Source organism: Anopheles ziemanni, chromosome 3 (genome assembly GCF_943734765.1).
Source record: "Anopheles ziemanni chromosome 3, idAnoZiCoDA_A2_x.2, whole genome shotgun sequence".
Classification (NCBI taxonomy): Eukaryota; Metazoa; Arthropoda; class Insecta; order Diptera; family Culicidae; genus Anopheles; species Anopheles ziemanni.
This window is the reverse complement of record NC_080706.1, coordinates 96,528,552-96,548,585: the sequence shown is the minus strand read 5'-3', so window position 1 is coordinate 96,548,585 and position 20,034 is coordinate 96,528,552. Positions and strand designations below refer to the sequence as shown.

At 45.2% G+C, this 20,034-nt stretch overlaps 1 protein-coding gene across 1 annotated transcript; it reads left to right on the top strand.

Annotated features, from left to right (window-relative positions):
• The first annotated feature begins 957 nt into the window (after positions 1–957).
• LOC131283996 (uncharacterized) lies at positions 958–20,034 on the top strand. The gene is made up of 4 exons (XM_058312845.1): positions 958–1,202; positions 15,827–17,486; positions 18,059–18,340; positions 18,420–20,034. Exons 2-4 carry the CDS (start codon positions 15,857–15,859, stop codon positions 19,301–19,303), a joined length of 2,796 nt encoding a protein of 931 aa, XP_058168828.1. The 5' UTR covers positions 958–1,202; positions 15,827–15,856; the 3' UTR covers positions 19,304–20,034.

The following is a 20,034-nucleotide window of genomic DNA, read 5'->3' as shown; positions in this document are numbered from 1 at the left end:
ACTCAATGTAAATACTGGTTATTGTTACATCTCTACATATTGGGTATATTGTATGGTATTTAATTTTAATATCCGAAAATTGTTATGAAGACATTAGCGAAAATTACAATGGTAACTTGAAAACAAATCAATAAAACATACTAACGATACATTATTGATTTAAAACGGGTATTGGATGCGTTCGCTGCCTAGGTTGGCTGCGTACTGATCGCATATTTTGATTACCAGTTCAACCTTGTTTGACCGAGTGATGGGAAAATCCAATCCCTGCAGGGATCCATTTCATTTCAATTCATTTAATATATTTTCAAATGTTCGCCACATGGCGAATGATCCTTTAACTTCCCAGTATGATCCTTAAACTTAATATCAAAATTAAATCAAAAAGAGAAGGAATTCGAGTCTCCAAATCCGAATCTCAATCCATCAAACTGTCGCGAGACGATGTAAACCAATGTATGCCAGTCTGAAAATTTCATTAAAATATTTATCTCATTCAAATCACTACTGTTAACTCCCGTGAGTCTTAAACAAATGAAATCTGATTCAAATAACAAATAATTCAAATCTAAACCAATCTTTTACAAAGGGAGCGAATCTTCGAGTGCTCCGAATCCAGAATCTGCCAACACTACTTTTAACGTGACGTTTCAAACATCAAAAAAGCGACATGTAGTGATGGGTTTGTTTCGGATCCATTTCGTGGACCGGACTTATTCAGCTTCCCTTGTGCCAAATAGTATGTTTAGTAAAGGAAACAGCCCATAATCTCTTTTATCTGAAAAACAGTAGTGTGTATCTTCGTTTTTCAGCTAGGACTTCGGCCATCATATACATTTATTTAGTAAAATAACCCAGTTTGCATAGTAATCCGGAACTGAGTGCACCCGAGGGAACGGTTCGACCTCGATCTTGCACGAACGTCAAAACACTGTGCAGTCGTTGAAAAAGCAATACGATCGCAAGGTTGATTTCTGCAAATCAGCTCTCGCAATTCGTTTTCACAAAATCGTTTTGCAAAACCTACGGTCAGCGAATGGAAAACTGGTAAAATACAGTGCACAAAGTGCTGGTGATGATGAAACGATAGTGACGGTACCACATAAGCTTGCGTACGTGATAAATTGCAGAAAGAAAAAGAAGGTGAAAACGCGAACGATCGTAGGAGGAGATCGAATTTCGTCTCGACAATCTCGCTAAAGGTTCGTGATAAAACTGTGTGGAGAAAACAAGTGTATCCATGTAGGAAAGATTATCCATTAGCTGTGTTTTCCGTGCAGTAGTATTCCATAGGTGTGTCCACCTTCCCGATCGATCCGATGGGGTTGCGAGAGCTAATTTACCCCATTGCGTACAAAAATCGACAGACGAAGCTGCTGCGGATGTGCTGCGTACGCACGAAATCTCGTCGAGTTGGATGTGGAAGGAAAAAAGGCAGGGGTAGCCCGGGGTGGATTGGTGCAGTGCTGGCAGAAGAAGACCTTCTGGCAAACCACACAGCGCGAAAACAATGATTTTGTGAAATTTTTGTAACCTTGGCTATCTTTTTAGAGTCTGAAACCGAGCTGGCTGTCGTAAACCTGCGCTGCTTTGTGCCGTTATCAGACGAGTCCCTTTGACCGTCGTGTGGAACCAGGCTTTTCTTATCTTCCTACACTTTTATCGTGGCCCCTGATCCGATAACAACGCCAATGATCTGCCGACAGGTTTCGGGCCGCAAAAATAATTCATCCGGTCAGAAAACGATAGGACGTGGTCGTTTCCCTTCTCGCGGATTCGATTAGCAACATTGAGGGGTGCCAACGAAACACACAACCACCTGCATCGCGGATGTTCAGTAGTGCGCAAAATTTCGTAAGCCTCCGGTGCGTTGTTCGAGGAATTGTTTTTCCTTCGATCATCCGAGACACGAGTACTTGATCAGTTTGTGTGGATGCGATCAGAGGTCGTTGAAACATTGTGATTAAAGTATCGTCATTGAGATTTGTTCTATTATCCTTGTTAGGGAAGAATCTTTACATGATGAAATCACACTGTTTTTTCATCCGCCGAAGTTATCTTAAAAGTATTCAGTCTGTCAGAAAAAGTTGTTATTTTTGCATCGCTGGAGATAACGTCACAACTCGCTCCGATAGCACGAACACCTCGTTTTTAGTGTTCTTTGTGTGGTATTAGTAAAACGAAACAATTCGAAGTGACTCTAGTGTCTATCCAATTATACTTTTCACTGTTGGAAAACCCTTTTGCCTCCTGTATGTAATAGAAGCTACTAAAGCTTCTATTTACCATTCCGTTATTAAAATGTGGCTTGTTTTTTAAATTTTTCTAGATGTGCTGCAGTGTCTAGTGCGGATGTACAATTCTTTCCTCAATAGTGTACGTTCTTATTTGTTATTATATGTGCTGTGCTCATCGTTGCTGATGGTGATGTGTTCGCTGTGTGTAAAAAAGTAAACGAATCCTTCCAGAAGTGCGTAGAGTTCAACGAGAGGGAGGGTAAAAGTAAAAGCCACCAATGATTAGTGCTTATAGTTGAATCGGCTTCCGTAAAAGAATAGTGGTGTATTGAAAAAGTGTTATCAGCTGGTCACTTAAAGTTGTGTGTCAACAGAAAATTGTCGTAACATCAGCAGTTTCAATCAAGCCGTTTGGAATACCATCTTCGGGGGAAAGGCCGAAGCAAGCCTTTTAGTTTGTTTGTTTCCGAGCTTATCCGCAACAACACCATATCGGTAGCTGCAGCATTTGTTGAAAGTAAGTGTTAAAAGGTCTCACTTTGTTTGAATTAAGACAGGGATTTCCTTGTTTGTTCTTGTTTTACGTTCAGGATGTAAGCTTCCCCATTCTGGTTCAGGCAGTATTCCATCGATCGAGATTCCTTCGTTGGGGATTTCCTATGGTGGAGCAGCGTGCAAAGTACAGAAAACAAAACTCACACACTTCTATGACCTCGACAATGAATTCTCGAATGGTATTCGTTTGCACGTTGCGTAGAAGTTAGCAGTGCGTTTATGCGACTCGTCATACTAACCGGTAGTCATTAAATACACGTTTTACATGTTAAAAGAGCTGTATTGTGTCAGCAACGTTTTTTTTTTTCGGTTGGTTGGTTTGTATCTCAAAACACCTACCAACCTGTGCGTTGAAGGTGAGTTACTCCTAATTTAGGGGTTGTTCGGTCGCTTATCAGCCAGCCTGACACTTCCTGCCGCCACCGCTCAGGTTATCACTAATTATTGATTTACCACTACTGGCAGAGGCCTCGAACGGGTTCCAACCGGATTATAAACGAATGTGTTCAATGGACACAACTCTACTCCCTTGTAGGTGGAACAGCTTTTAGCCAGTTGTTCTTGTTCTTTTTAACTCTGTACGATTTTTCGCATAAATTGTAAAATTAGCATCGTACGCTTAATTTATTCAGTTACAAACGAGTGTTCCCTTTTTTCAAACTATCCGACTCCCGTGAATACACTCTCATCCTACAAGAGGTACACAAACAAAGCTTCCCCTTTCAATTTGACTCACTCGAGGATGAAGCCAGTCCAAGAAGCGTCAACCCTCAAGACAGCACACACTCAATGCAAGTCAGAGGTCACTTCTTGTCACTCAACGTTCTGTCCGCGATCACGGATCGGATAAACGGGTCCATCCGTTTGGCCGCAATGGAATGGATTTTTCATGTAGGTGGTTGTTTTCGGTACCCACTTCTCCTAGCAGAACCGATCAAATACATGTTCCTTAAATCTTTTTCGTATCCCTTTTCGCGCTTGCTCATCCAATCTAATTACAACCCAGAATGAATAACCGTGAATCCCGCACGAGAGGAGTCTCCATGCACGGGTGAAGGGGGGGACGCACGGAATCTTGTTGCCAAAAACGGTGACCAACTTGATCGACACTCGGTTTGATCGGTGTAACGACTTTGGAGACGCCCGGGTACCGGTTGACGAAGCGCTACCAGAAACGTGAGGTTTTTAATATTACGCGATGATTACGTACCTTCCTTCCTGTCCATTTCGTGGCCGGTGGAATCCACCAGGTTCGTTTCGTGTGTCCCTGGGTATACAATGTAACAAGAAAGTAAATGTTGCAACCAAAAATAGTCACGCATTCAATTTTAGGAAAAAAGGACAGGTTAATATAATAATTTAAAATATAACGATGACGTGCCACATACGGTTACTTCCTCCTATTTGCCATTTCCCCAAATTCACCATGGTGCTTTCGTTCGTATTTTGGTTGATCTTTCTTTTTCGTCAATTGCATCACCAACACCTCCGACTGCTCGTGTCGTCCTACCTTTTCCTCATTAGTTACCCACACCTGACGTGGTGCAGATGCGGGTGTCACAGCATGCGGCGACTCTGATGACGATGAGGGATGCAAGGGAGGGGAAACCCGGTGGCAATTGGGGAAGGTCTATGTGCGATCTCTTAATTACATACCATAGACACACAGTACGTGCCGCACAGGGGTTGCAGCGCGTCTGCATCGCGCGTGTTTGCAACTGTGTATCAGCGACGACGATGGGGGTTTTTCGGGGGTTTTCTTCGTTTATCTTCTACCAACAGATAAATAGAAAAGAAGGTGACATCTGTGTGTTCCTTATGGCAGGGATGTGTACAGGTAAGACGAGCTTAGTATGGGCTTTGCTCAGCGATACGTTGTCAACGCCTGCTATTATTCGTTGTAGTCCTCAGTTGAAACGAAAAGTAGACACGTCACGTCAGGAAAGTCTACTAACACCCTGCCCAATGACACGCGTCTTGGGTGGTGTGAAGTTTGGGTTCTGATAACAACCGATTCGTTTGTTCCGGAAATAGTAGTTCAGTACTACTGCATGATGATCATATACCATTCAATAAAATACAGAGATGAGGGAAAATAATAATAACAATAACAATCCCTTGACTACGCCAAGCCTACTATATTCTATGTAGTCTAGACATCAAACACATCTCTGTACACACTCTAGCTGTTCCCAATTTTACCAAGCTCCCTGTCACAGACAAGGTCGCCGACTGTAGTTAGGTGCTAATTTCTACAAACGTGTGGTGGGCGTGCTAATAAGTGAAGGCGTACGCGGAACAAAGTCAGTTTCTTGGGTAGTCGTTACCGCTCATTCACCTTCTCCTCAACTCGAACTGGTTCGATTTAATAGAGCGTTCAGATAATGTATTTTGCCAACAATCCATTATGCCTCAGGAGAAGGTAATTGCAATTCCGAAGGATCTTTTAAACGATCGATATATATATTTCCCCTATTCCTGTACCCGATCTACACAATCTGCATCATGATCAAGAAAAGAAAATCTATGATATAAAAGAGTTTTAATAATACTCTTTATTTCTATAGTTTCGTAAAGCGTTACGAACCGTTACGCATGTCCTACTTCCCAGAACTGAGTGTCCACTTCTAGTGCATCCGCATGCAGTAAGTGATCCACAAAACGGGCGCAGAGCATCACGGTTTGGATTCGTATGAATTGTTGTCTGAGTTGGTCCGTTTCCCTCGTCCTCATCACCCAACTTGCCCACATGTTTTCCCTTTCTAGCTTATTGTTGCTACGTTTGACATGGTGCAGTTGTTTCTCGGATCAGTAGTAGTAGTGGTAATAGTAATAATAATAGTAGTAGTAGTAGTAGTAGTGGTTGTTGTTGTTGTGTTGTAGCAGTAGTACTAGTAGTAGTACTAGCCGTTAGGGCACTAGTTTAGTATCTGTTTACTCGATCTTCAACCATTACGCCGGACACACGGCATCACGCCGCCATCCTCCCAGCTCACTTCCTGCCAAGGTCCTCTCGTCTGTTTCCGGAGTCCGACCAGCAGCAGCAGCAGCAGCTTGTGGTTCGCGCGAAAACACGTTGGCGTTACCGGCAGTCGTTCCTCTCCACACCCCAAAATGCGAAATCGTTCCACCACTCGTCGCCGTTGCATACCAATTTTAGTAGCACTCTCCCCCCCTCGGTTGCAGGTTTTCCTTCGAACAGGACAAAGGGAGTGTGGTTTTTCCGTGGGGGAGCTGTGTGCCGGGGGGGATGCTGTAACGATGGACCCGTGGGATAGTTAATGCTATATTATTCCATCCTGAGGAGAGAAAGCGGCTGCCCTGGTCCCACGCCTGCTGGCCAGGGTGGCCATTTTTTGTGGTGGGAATTTTTCATGAATGAACGGGGGGGAGTTACTGTTTATAAATAAAATTCCACCCACCATCGAGCGCGCAAGGAAGTGGAAGGATGGTGTGTGTGTGTACTGGCCAACGGGGGAGCGAGTAGAACGAACTAGGGAACGAGAAAAACCCCTAGGCCAGAGAGAGAAAGTGAGAGAGAGACGGGGAATTTATTATGGGATGCTTACGTTTGGCCTTCGGTGAAGCAGCAGCAGCGGAGGTTTTCGTGAGGTTTCGCGCGCAGAGTAAAAGAAGAAGACAGAAGACGGCCACCGAATGTGCGTTTGAAAATATACGGGGAAAATTTTTGGCAAGCCGCCGTTCGGGCCCCGCTACGTCAGCGAAGAGGGAAGCTATGTTGGCTTGATGGTGGAAAATTGGATTATCGTTATGGATGATTGAGGATCAATAACTTCGGCTCATTTCGGACGCGCGGGGTAAATTAAAACCCATCTTTGGGTTTGTGTGTTTTATTCCCCCACCCCACTCCCCGGCTCTTTGGTGGCTTTTATCCAAACCACAGTAACGTTAATGTAAATATTTTCAGCAATTTTCACACGTTCCGAGTCATTTGCTTAATGTCCTCTCTGGTCACCGAGCCGTGGGGGCAGTTCAGTTGCTGTAATTTTTTGGCACGTAGACGAATTAACCGTTCCATAAACGATGTTGATCGAAACGATTGGCTTTATTGTTCGCGATTCGCAATCGTCATGTTGTTTATATCTTGTTTTTACTCAAAACGATAAACAATCTTTCTTCCCAATGACATATTTTTCTTTCTTGTTTCTATTGAACAGACCCTAATTCTGTTTAGAACAGAAAAGAAAAACAACTCATATGCATTTTTAGTAAACACTCTTTGCCCAAAAGATCTTGTTGCTGAAGAAGCAGCTCCACATTCCTAAGATAATTACCTTACAAACGTTCCACCAACACCGATTCCGAGAAAAAAGGAAGAAAAATCCGTCCATACTTACTTCGTCGGCTTTTCTGCACGCGTCGGTTTTATCTGACGTAAATTGCTTTAATTGAGTTTTCATTAAATGAGGCTTGGAATTAAAAATATGTCTCACCTCGTTCACCCCCCCGCCCCTCGATATCCTTTTTCCGGGTGTTCCTTCTCGCCGATGCTCGGTCGGTACTATTTTCATGTTGCCCCTTCCCTCACCCTTCCCTACACAACACGGAAGGAAAGGATGGGTAGGAGGGGGAGGGTGTGGGGATTCACTTTTCCTCCTCAAACCGTTCGGCTCGATTTTTGCCATTGCTTTTTCTTCGTGGCTCCAAAGCATCATCTCTTTCTCTGTCCTTCGAGCAGTGTGTGTGTGTGTGTGTGTATGTGACCATGTGACCCGTTCTAACCGCTCCCTTGCCCATCACCCCTTACCCCGAATGCAGTGTTTGGAAGCACCCACCTTGTTTGTCGACGTGAGAAGAAGCAGAAGAAACGAACCACCATCTATAGAAGAAAAACTACCGTCCATCCACCCCGGAGTGGGCGAAGGGGGATTCGCGTCTTCGATCGATGGAAGAAGCAACAACAGGTGGTGGTGGTGGACTCGGACTACTTGGGGGAAGGGGTGGGGAGGTGGAGAAGGGTACCGACCGGTGGCCACTGGGTGATGCTTTTCCGTTCAGCTTTATTTTAAGGTGAGAATCTGTCTTCTTTATTTAGAAAATTCCACACCCAGAGCAGGCAGAGCTTCCTCCTCCGTTCCACTTCCTCCCCCCCCTTCTCCCCGCCCCCCTCGCTACCCACACTTGCGGCTCATGCGTCCCCTAGCTTTGTTTCCATCATGGTTTTCCACACCACACCCCAACATTCGCCAGCAAAACAACGAGTTGACAGTGAAAAGTAAAAGGACCGAACGCTTCTCCCGCCGTTAGTGGAGGGATGTGGTGTGCGGGGCTTAATGGGGAGGGAATTGGGAAGGTGTTGGTGGTGTCGAAACAAAACGAGTGGGTGTCACTCTTTTTTGGATTACCGCCGCGCAATCGTTGCGAAAAAAGTGCGGCTTCCTAGGAGGCGGTGGAGAGGAAAAAGGAGAGAGAGAGAGAGTGAGTGAGAGAGAATGGAGATGGTTAATGTGGGCTGTGGCATTTTGCGTCACCAATAACAACCGGGCGGCTCCATCTTCAGGCGTGTGTAGTAGAAGAAACTCCTCATCGCTCATCCGGAATAAATATCCTTCGAATTGGGAGATTGTTTGCTTTTGTTTTTCCACCCATTGGTTGCATTTTCCATTACACCGGTACACGCTTGAGCGTACGAGACAAAGGTACGATCGGTTTGAGTTACCTACTCCACAATCAGGTAGACATGATCGTTTGCTCGCCAGAGGGAAACACGAAGGGAAAACCCACCACCGATCGACGGGAAAAACGACGCCAGTAAAAACGGTGTACGGTGCAGGTGTAAACGCAACAACGGGGCAAGAATTCGCACTACTACTTTTGGAAGGCTATTTTTGGATTTTATCAACATCAGCCTCGGTCTCCCCTCTCCTCCCCGCTGTGCCCACTCGTCTCGCTTTTCACGCTCCTCCGCGTGCTGAAGGATGAACGTGCGTAGATATTTTTTCACCGATGACGTTCCCAGAGAAGAAACGAACAAAATGGGACCTCCTGTTGACTTGTTGAGTTGTTTGTTTGTGGTTTTTCCTGACCGGATTGAACGAATGAATGCCAAAGATGGATAGAATTGGAGATGGCAAGAACATTCCTTAACGAAGCGCATGCAATTCACTTACATCAACCGTAATAGTATTGGTGGGTTTTCCGGTTATTTTGAATAATTTATTTACAATTGTTGCATTTTCATGCGATATAAGATCACCTTTTGCATTCACAACTATTGCTTCTGTTTTTGAACCAATTTCTCGATTCTAGAAGCTTTATCTTAATGGAATCTTTAGGAAAGGGGTAGGAAAATGTTGCAATTTCATTTGATTCAAAACAATAAAATCATGAGCCCTTTAGGTGTGCATTAAATGTGTAAATTTGTATATTAATATACAAATGTTTATTTGTCGTTTTGAGTTTCCATTTTTTAACTCAATTAGGGTTGAATTTGAGGTTTTTTCCGGCTCAATGCCATTTATGCTATTCTAAATGGTTGGGCAAACAAACATGCCCCCAAGATCAAGGTTGTGAAATAGGTCGGAGACGGAAAAGCCACTCTCTCATGGCGGCCGGAACCTGGTGTTTTCCCACTCAGCGCCACGCTTTTCGATTGAACGGTCCGTTGTTTATCTCTGATCTGAAACAAAATTGCCTCACGATGACACTGTTGCAGTCCGACGGACTCACCTGTTCCCTCGTCCGGTGATGAACTTGTTACAAATTGTGCTATCGTGATGTAGTAACACCTTGGCCCCGCATGCGTCTCTAAGCTCGAGAGAGAGCATACATTTTGCTTCAGCAGCTGTCGGTACCGTAAATTTACCCATTCGCTCACCCATTTGCCCCTCTTCCTGGGGCCCCTTGGGAGGGAAAATTTTCCGTCCAATATTTGTAAAATTGCGCAAATTAAATGAGTCGTTGAACTGTCGTCGGTTTCGGTTTGGCGCACCGGACGCCGCCAACAGGAAACGGAACGACAGACCCCGTACCAGACCGGGTTAACCGAGCGGGGAAGGCCCGTGGAGGACAATATCGTTCGGCGATGCGTGGAAAATGATGATCTTCACGTTCTAATCGTTAACAACGTTTTATAACGCGCGTGCAATACGGACTTCTCTCTCTCTCTCTACTACTTTTAAGTAAACTCCGCATCGACAACAACTTGCGCATCGTTTTATTGCGGATGGAATTGCTTTGCCTAAAACAGGGGGAAAAGCCACGATCTTTCGGGCGGGGCGAATATTAAATGCCGCGCATCGGCGGTTGTTTATTGCTTCTACGGAATTCACCGAATTTCTCCATATACACTGGAGGAAACAAGAATAGCACCACCCTGTTTTTTGCCAATATTTTTTTATATTTCCATAAAATTGGAGCTTTTTCGTGCTTGGTACGTTATTACAATCAGTTTCACAACTTTCCAGTAGATTAAGGACGCTTTAATGCGGAGAATTACCATTTAAACCAAAAAAGCCTAAAAATGGGGAGGAAATAAAAATAGCACCACTTTGGTTGTCGGTTCAGCAATTGAAGATATTCTAACAAAACCTCAATTAAAATAAAGTTTAATCATTTTATTAGTAAATATAAGCTTATTTCTATCTAATCCCTTCAATACGCGGGGATTTGGAGGTACAAAATACATTTTTTCAGCGAGTTCTGCTCATGGCGCTCCCAGCATTCACGAATACGAATTAGCACGTAATTGTTGCTTCATTGTTTGGCATTTGAAGTCAACCATGAATAGGCCAAAGGTTTTTTACGCGATTAGGATACAAAGAGCCTGCTGGCCACCTTGATAGCTTCATTCTTATATCAGGAATTCAGCTTGTAGTTAACATCAACTCATGGAATCCGTTATATTTTTATTGGAAAACGAAGTCTAAGCTCATTTATGTTTAATTTTGTGCAATTAATCTTGTTTCTAGTATATCAAACTTCATTCTCAGTCAGATGCATGACAAGGTAAGCTTTCGTTGCAGTGAGAGAACTCCCCATATCAATGGTTTAACACCACAAACGTTCGGGCTCATTTTAACACCAGGTTCTTGTTGAAGATCTAGCTAAAAGTATTGTCAAAAATGTAGGAAACCAAGAATGAACTTTATTTAGCCTGAAAAGAACTTTTTTTCATGCGTCGCTGCAACAAGTATACCTTAAAGGGAATTTGAACCGATTCAATGCATGTCGCTCTGTCATGTTGGACTTGCGGAATATTTGTGGCTACTTGTAGCTTTCCCCGTTCAACGTAATTTGCTGCAAACGTGTTATTGGCATCTTAAGTTGAATTCTGCATGATTTAGAATCACTATTCGTCCCTGGCTTGCTCCTTATTTATAAATTATTCGCATATCCATCTCCGTCAGCTGGGTTTTACTCCCGCGTTGGTCCTTGTGGCCGTCGTTACCGGAATGTTTCATCAACCCTACTGCTATGATATGTAATCGGAAGGTTTTTAGACCGATTTTCAGGGAACAGGCCTCTGCTACCATGGCCAGTTTTGATGTTTAGCTCGGTTTTAACGAAGCGATACTGTTCCTGACCCATGTCTGCTAAATGGCTAGGAAAATCAAATAACACACGACTAATAATATTTAATTTCTATAGTTTAGGTTCCATACTAACTACTAATATCTTAAAAACTCAATTAAGATTATTAGTTTTTTAAATATCTTCAATTGCTGAACAGAAAACCAAAGTGGTGCTATTTTTATTTCCTCCCCATTTTTAAGCTTTTTCCGGTTTAAATGGTAATTCTCCACATTAAAGCGTCCTTAATCTACTGGAAAGTTGTGAAACTGATTGTAATAACGTACCAAACTCGAAAAAGCTCCAATATTATGGAAATGTAAAAAATATTGGCAAAAAACAGGGTGGTGCTATTCTTGTTTCCTCCAGTGTATTTAGCATGACATTCCACGCTGCGAAGTCGAATTTGTAGAGTAGCGCTTCGTCGTTTTTCGCACACGGAATGGAATGTCGCTGGACTTTCCTTCTCTCTTTCTCGCTCTCTCTTTCTCTTGTTTGAATATGGCTAGTTTGATGGACGAGGAAATCCCCACCGTCGACCATTCCAGACCGATGGGAAAATCTCGGCGGATAAAATATGTACTTCTGTTTTACGTCACGACGAGATTTTCTTATGGCATCGTTCTTTCCTTAGTAGTCTATCGTTTGAACGCGCAATCGAATCAAACCCACAGTGACCGACGCAATGTTAATTGAAATGAAGACTTTCATGTTTTTTTGTTCATGTTTTCTAATATTTTAATTTTTGTTTGGTTCTAGTGGATTTTCCAAGAATTTTTTAATGATTGTCGCTTCTCATTTCCACGAACTGTGCACTTAATCTTTTGCCGGTCGATTTTACTACGTTCGTTTCATTAGACTCAAAGGCGTTATATTTTTCTGTTTTGGAATTCCTGGAAATTCTCAGTGCCACACGTGTCGCGTTAGCACTACCAATCAGTCTTTCCGTGGAAAATCAAGAAATATCGTTCGAATGATCGTCTTAAATTTCATTCGAAACGACGTAATGTACATCGCACATTACCAAATTTTGCAGGTCAAGAACACTCTCGTGTTCGACGATCTTGCGATGACTTTGTGCCACTTCAATTTTAATTTAGATTCACCAAACAACGCGCCTAAGCATGATGGATCGCCGGATTGTGAGGGTAATTTTAATGTACGACCCATGCGGGTGTCCTTTTTTGTTTGCGCCGGGTGGGCGGGGGTGGGGGGGGAGGCGATGGGACAACACCGCACTGCATAAAATACAACTTTACCGCTTCTCGTCGATCCGTCGTTGACGGATGAATGGGTTGTGTGATTTAATGGTGCGCATTATATTTGTGTGGATTGCAGTTTTTTTCACACTCCTTCAGGAGAGAGAGAGGGGGTCCGATAGAAGAGCGTGATAAACAATCGGCACCTTGTCAGTGATGCTCAACCTCAACTACAATTTAAACGCTTACTGTTTTTAGCTGTTTTTTAACAAAGCTTCTGATTAGTGTGGCTACTAGATTGAATTTAACGAAGGCTTTTTTCATGATCGTTAAAACATGCTGGGAGGGAAACCAATGGTTGAGAAACTCTGCCCCATGCAAACGAATTGTCACACGCTGCGGGTATATCATTGGCCCAGTAACATTCGTCAACTTCCTTTTCCTGCTCCTCTTTTCCGTTATCCGTTTCCGTTGTTGGCTTGGTGGAACAACGGGGTGGTGGCAAGAGGTGGATTTTATAAATAAAACTGCACCCCTAATGAATATGTTTTCGTCTATCAGCGACGGGACTGCGCTTACCTTCACGTTCGCTTTCACTTATCCCCTTTTTCTTCGTGAGTTCTCTCCTCCGGCTGGTTTTTTCGTACGGACTTTGTAAAGACTTTAAACGAATCGGCTATTTGTCGGTTTTTATTTAAATAATAATAAAATAAACTGTAAACTAATAAACAAGAAAGGCATCTCATCGGCTTTTGGGTGTCTTTTCAATTGTTGATCGGAATGTTGCCATGCATCAAACAGTGAAAGAAAGGTCTGTGCACTGCTTGGGGCGCTTAAAGGAACCACTTACTATTGAGCCCCCTTTTCGATGGAGACGCTTGGTGCCTCTTGTGTGGAATGCTTTCACGGCGGACGTGACGTCGGAAAATTATGACCCTGCAGATGGCGGCGGGTCGAGAACGAAAGCCGAGTCGGGACGATTTATAGAGGGATTTCGGTGTCCTATCGCGTCAATGTTGGTCGAATCGGTGGGGTTCCGTTTCGGTTCCTTCAAGAAACATTTGGCGACGACATAAAACCGGACGGTGGCGATGGGTTTCCTCCCTCGGGGGGACGGAGGGACGGTGCGGGTATACGTGTCGCAACGGTGGAATTTTGTTTTTACTTTTCTCTTCCCCTTCTCCCATTCACCCCCTCCTTACTTCGGTGGTGATAGTGGAATCAGACGAAAACATTCGCGACAGATTTGTTACGTGCGAATGTGCGAATGTCTTTGGCGTCGTCATACCTCGCGCTCTCCTCCTCCCCACTAGCGTTCCCGGGTGGTGTCCCGACCTTGAACCCGAAGTGGGTCGTTCGGTTGTGGGGTGGAATTTTTACGACCGTAATGCAATCCCGCCGACCGAGCGTTTTCCAATTCCGTAATCAAAATTATATAGTCCGCACTGCATGGGGAGGAAGTTTCATATTTCAACGGGTTTTTGGGATGCCACACAAAGATTCAAAAATAATTTACCTTAACATAGCTCAAATTGCGTAATCGGAAAATTATTTTGATGGGATTTTACTTAGAAAATCCTTAGAAACTTAGAAATATTTTCCAATTGTGTACGCCTAAATGAAGCATCTGATTATGTTGAACAAAAAAGCTTCCTTATCATCGAGCAGCTACCGCAGCTTATCTCCATTATTTTCCGTTTATCAGGCTCGTGCTGGGGATGCTACCCGGAAACAGTAATCCAAGGAGGCGAGGCACGTGAGAGCTTAAAAACTGTTTCCATCGAAATGGCAAATGATAAGTCGAGAGGATATTTTTAGACATGTTTGAACGGACACAATTTTTTAAACCACCAGTCAACCTTTTAGAACTACTGTTAGATATCAAATGACCGTCATTTTACTTGCAAAATTATTTCAAATTATGCTTCAGAGTGCGCCGAACTATCGAAAGTAATTCAAAAGGCGTCCAGTTATTGAAAAGTCACGCTAATGCTGACAACACCAATGCGATTTTCCTGCTATTTATAGACCGTGATTACATGCACATTTCGCTTGAAACTGTTCTCTCATCCTCGTTTGGCGTGTCTTATCTCCAACGAAGGCGGCCCCCACAGCTGCCCAGTAAACGATAAGCGAACAACAAAATATATGTGATTGCAAAGGAGAGGGAAAATGGCGTACTTTTTTTTTTGTTGTAGCTTTTTACCACAACCATTGAGAACATGGGGAGACGTTGCACCGGTTTAGGTCAGTTGGCGTCAGCGTATTTGTTTTGGAACTGGGAGTCCCCCTTCAACTGCGGGAATCGCCTGTTATCGGAAACAGTTGGGCGTTTCAGTGTTGATGGACATCAACGAAAAAATACTTGATAGTGTGTTGTTGAGTATGGGATTGGGGGTTTGTATTTTAAATAAACATTTTACGTGCTTTGATTGCGTTTACCAATCTGTCTAAGCATGTAAATATTTACTCCAATAGTTGGAATTTAAGTTGTTTATCGCTAATCTTTTGTTTGTTCCCTAAACATCTCCTTACTTTGTAGCTTAGATTTCGGGTTACACAATTCAATCGATTATTTTCGAGGCCGTCATCAAATAAAATGTTATGTGCTTTGATGGAGACCAATTTGGAGGAAGGAGAATGCTTATCGATGCAGTACTTCCGCTCAGCCCAGTTTGTGGAGGCAAACGATGGTGGGATAAATGAAATTGCACAAACAAGGTCCAGCCCGTGTGTCGGTGGCGTAATTCCCTCCGACGAAACGCACGGGGTGAAAAGGAATTCCGCGATGTTGATATAGTGCTTATCAGTTATCTGGGGGGAGCTCACACGTTATACGGGTACGGATATTTACATGTGAGTGTGTGTGTGTTTGTATCCCTCCCAAAAGGCGAACGAAAGTGACGGTGTAAATTTTAGGGTTGTCCGCACCATTCACATGACTGACACGAGGGCGATATTTCGCTTTTTTTTTTATCCATCACATTTTTCGCTCCATTGATAACGAAAGACTCCATTCGGTGGGCTCCATGGGGTGTAACATTTTTTTAATCGGTCACTTGACACCAACGAGCCGAGCGTGTAAACCGCTGCGGAACAGCTGCGTGACTTTTGGGGTAAGTTGTTTGCCGTTTGCAAAGGTTGCTGCAAGTTCTGTGAACTGGAAATGGGCCACAAGCACAATGTGCACAATGTGGTCTGTTCACGACTGTATACTTTATTTATTTATTGAACGTTTTGTAAAGACATTTGTTTTAAGCTTGCTTTCATAAACTGATTCTTCCTCACTTTTTTATTTTGCAGAATCTATGAGCCCACCGAGGATGGCAGAGTATGGCGACTAATCCCTTCAAGCATCCGCCGCCGACTTCCAGCACTAGCGAGAACAACTGTAGCACCTACGACGAGTACGATGAACAAGCGCCACTGCGGCATTCGTCGGCACCAGCAACACCAGCAGGCTCAAGTGTCCCGTCCACACCGGACAGTAGCAGTATCCTAAAGCAGCGTGCACCGTGCGCCTGCTCCAACATCAGCATTATGCAGCTGTTCCACGAGATGAAGCAGAAGTATCCTACCGTCCCGGACACGGTCGTGTCGGAGCTGGTCACGCAGAACTGCCACGATCGACCGGCGTGCGTGAGCAAGCTGGAGGAGGCCGTCCTCGGGACGCCCGCCCAGACGACCTACCCCGCCCAGTCGATCCACAGCGGTAGCCTGAAGCGGCGCAGTGCGGAACAGCGGAGTCGACAGTCGGGCGGCAGCAGACAGGATGGAAATGGCTTTAGCAATAGTAACAGCAGCAGCAACAGCAGCACCAGCAGTCGGGAGAGTAGCGTAGATAGTAGCAGGTTGCGGGGAGCCATCAACGGAGGGCCTCAGTTCGTGGTAAACTCCGTTGGTCCATCTGGCGCAGGCGGGGGAGGAGGTCTTCATGATAGACTAGCAGGGGATGGCAGAGTGCCAACAATACCACACCGTCCTACGACACTCGCTTTCGGTACTTCGAGTTCCCCAATGGGATACGCGGGTGGTGGTGGTGTTGGTGGAAGTGGTATACCACCACCTCCACCGACTCGCCCTCATCGGACGGCACCGGCTTGCCCACCCAGCGGGTCGCTGGCTACGTCCACCATAACGACCACAACGACCGCAAGCAGTAATGCCGATTTGGGTGAAACGGTTAACCTGCAGGTGAATGTAACCGTATCCCCCAAGCCTGGAGGCCCGCTGCATGTCGGGCAGCGCCATACTTCGACGATCTCGCTCCAACCGGAACCACCGTACTCGCGGGAACTAGCCCAAGTTAGTAGTACCTTCAACAGTGGTGTGGTACCAGCGTCAGCAGGCCATGCAGCCGGACCCTCGCAGGGCAATTCATCTGGTGGCGTCTCTGGAAGCAATGGGAATACCGTTGGAGCTGGCGGTGGAGGACGTAGCTCGACGTCGGTCAATCTGACCTTGCGGCAACCGACAGACGGACGGCCTCACTCTCCCATCCACATCCACGCTAGCCCCCTCAAGTATACGTCGGGGAACTTCAACGCCCAGGCCGGCATCCAGTCGAAGCTGGAGGTTACCTTCGGCGAAGGTTTCGGGTCGTTCAGTGCGATGCGTGCCCATATCCCCGGGTACGAATCGTACCAGGGAACGCACAGGCCGTTGGACACACAGACGACATCACTCAACACCTTACAGTATCAACAACAACAACAACAACTGCAGGAGCCTCTGTTTGAGCAGCGAGATAGCTATCGATATCAGTCGCCCGGAACTGCGATGCCATCCCGCTTTCAGACACCGTTATCATCCTCCTCGCCTCTTCCCAGCGTGGTGCATAGAGTGCAGACGCCCCGTGGTCTTATGGGAGCCCTCAGAGGAGGGTCGCTGTTTGCTACCGGTCGGCAACTAGAGAACGATGGACTTACGAAGGAAATGCGGTACCAAAATTTTGTTGTGGCAGGTAAAGTACAAAAAGTCTCAACAATCTCGCACAATCATAATAGGCGTATTTTCAAGTTCATTCTTGTTCTTCATACTCCTGGAACGCGCGATTGACTTTAAACTATTATCACTGTGATGTTCGTGTCAATGTGGGCTTGGTTTTCGATTGAATCGAAGCTAGGTTCAAAGGAATGATAATTAATATTTAAACAAACATAGCTCTAGCTGTGCGATAAGCCACATCATAGTGTTTTCGAGTATGACGCCATCGGATTGAGCAATGGGTTATCAGAGAAAAAAGTTCGTATGCACCGGCCAATTGATAGGGAAAATCTGAGAACTTGCAACGAATTCCTTGTACAAATATTGATAAGAACAGCAATAGGCGATACTTCGGCTAGAAGCTAGGGACAGCAAAAAAACACCCGGCGAAGCTCGGTTGCTACGATCGGTTGCTACGACTTGCTTGTACACGTCTGAAGTCTAATCAGTCGCGCTTTATACGTTGTCGCAAAGCGTACGACACATACCGGCCGTCGTACTACTACCGCGCAGCACTTTCATCTCGATCAATGTGTGTCCATTCCACAGAAATGGCCGTCTCGCAGCAGCTGGAGCAGAAACAGAGACTAAGTCGTGAGGTGGAGAGGAAGCAGATCCAGTTCGAGTCGATTTGTCGCGAAATCTTCGTACTGCAGCAACCCTTGCTGCACATCGACGCGGAGCTGCTCGATCGGGAGGTATTGCTTTTAGCAGCGGAAGTCGAACAGCTACAGAAGGAGGTGGACTCGTGCGATGATGAGGAGGCTCGTGCAGCCGTTGCCATAGGATCCTCGATAACGGACGGATTGAGTGCACTGAGCGTCGAAGGAGGTATGTTTATTTTGTCGTGCGTTGTAGATGTTTGTTTCATAATGAAGCCTCCTTTCTCTACATTCTGTTGCTGTTGTAGGATCACCAATGCTCCCATCGGGTGCAAGCAATGCCGCGGTCGTTAATCGTCCGCCACGTCCTCCGAGACCACCACCTCCAAGGGCCACTACGCAATCACCGTCTCGTACCAGTTCCGGTAGCATTACACCCGGTACTCCTCTTTTAGCTAGTGTTCCTTTCGGTGGTGGCTGTCCGGGGGCCGCACACACCTCTTCCTCAGGCTCTTCTCCCTGCTCAACGTCCTCCTCAATAAACTACGGAGTAGGGAATGGTGATCCAACGTCCACTCGACTACATCCTCCCGGCAGCAGCGCCAGCAACATAGCAGGCGGTGACGAACAGGCAGCGGCCTCCGGCTCGAATCAACCCTGGACCTGCACTCTTTGTACATTCCAAAACCACGAACTCATGACCTCGTGTGAACTCTGCACGTTGCCGAAAGCATCCGGTAGTAAAACGCAGCTTCCCGAAAACGCGCAAAGATCAGGCCTAGCGGTGGCCACCACCTCCAATGCGGTCTCCGGGACAGACGTGTGCGATGGTGGTGGTGTTCCTGTAGGTGTCGCTCTGCTAAGGCGTCAGCACCTTTCGGTGGACACAGGTGTTGCGGCGGCTGCTGCTGCGGCAGCGGCGGCTGCTGCGGCTGCTGTTGTTGGCGCGTCGGTCGGACCTTCAACGGCTCCACCTTATCCGGGTGGTTGTGAAATGCCACCACCATCCTTTGCCTCCCTTTCCTGCCCTTCATCCAACCCCTCGATTGCGCTACAAACAACATCCCAAACCTCCCAACAACTCCAGCAACCGGGCCAACAACATCCAACCCAGCAGCAGCAGCAGCAGCAACAGCCGAACCCACCTCCGTTGCAAAATGCTCAATATCAGAAATCATCCATCGAATGCTAAACTAACAATGCGCGCGACAAATGACCAAAGTGTGTCCGATGGTGTTGCACTGCATGACGAGTGGCCGGCATATAAGACGGATTACGGCCCCAATGTTTTCGGTAGGGCTTTTCAACATATTTTTTTTTTCTGCATGCCAGAGAGTACGTGATTTAAAGGACACTTGTGCATGGTTTTGTACCAGACACGATTTTCGTCCATCGTGGTGTGTTGCTGTGTTGGAATGGTTATTTTATTATCTTTTTGATTTCGTTTTTATTACTACGAACACTTTATGCTAACCAACAGTATGATGTTCTAATTAACTACTAGTTAACTTCTTTATAAATGTATGCCTTGCGTGGATTGATACAAATTAATGCATTATGGCCCACACCTTTATTCACTTTATACACGTTTGCATATTTATCTACTCGAACAAACGCTTTGTCAGGTTATTTCTTTTCCGCTCGTTTTCTCAACAAACGTTTCATCCTTCCTTTCACTTGGGACCACACCAAGCTACCGAAAGATGGGAATCTAATGTGATACATTGTGAGGATGGAAAATTATGTCGAAAAAAAGTAATCGACGCACTTCAAGTTAACGGTAGAGTTTCCGTCGGAAGAATGGAGTTGTTTCATTGGAACTGTGCTTCCTTCTGCTTGGAAGTATTATCAGGGAACTATAAGTAAGATAAAGCGCATGATAAGTGTAGATTTTTTATTATATTTAATTAAATTCATAATTTT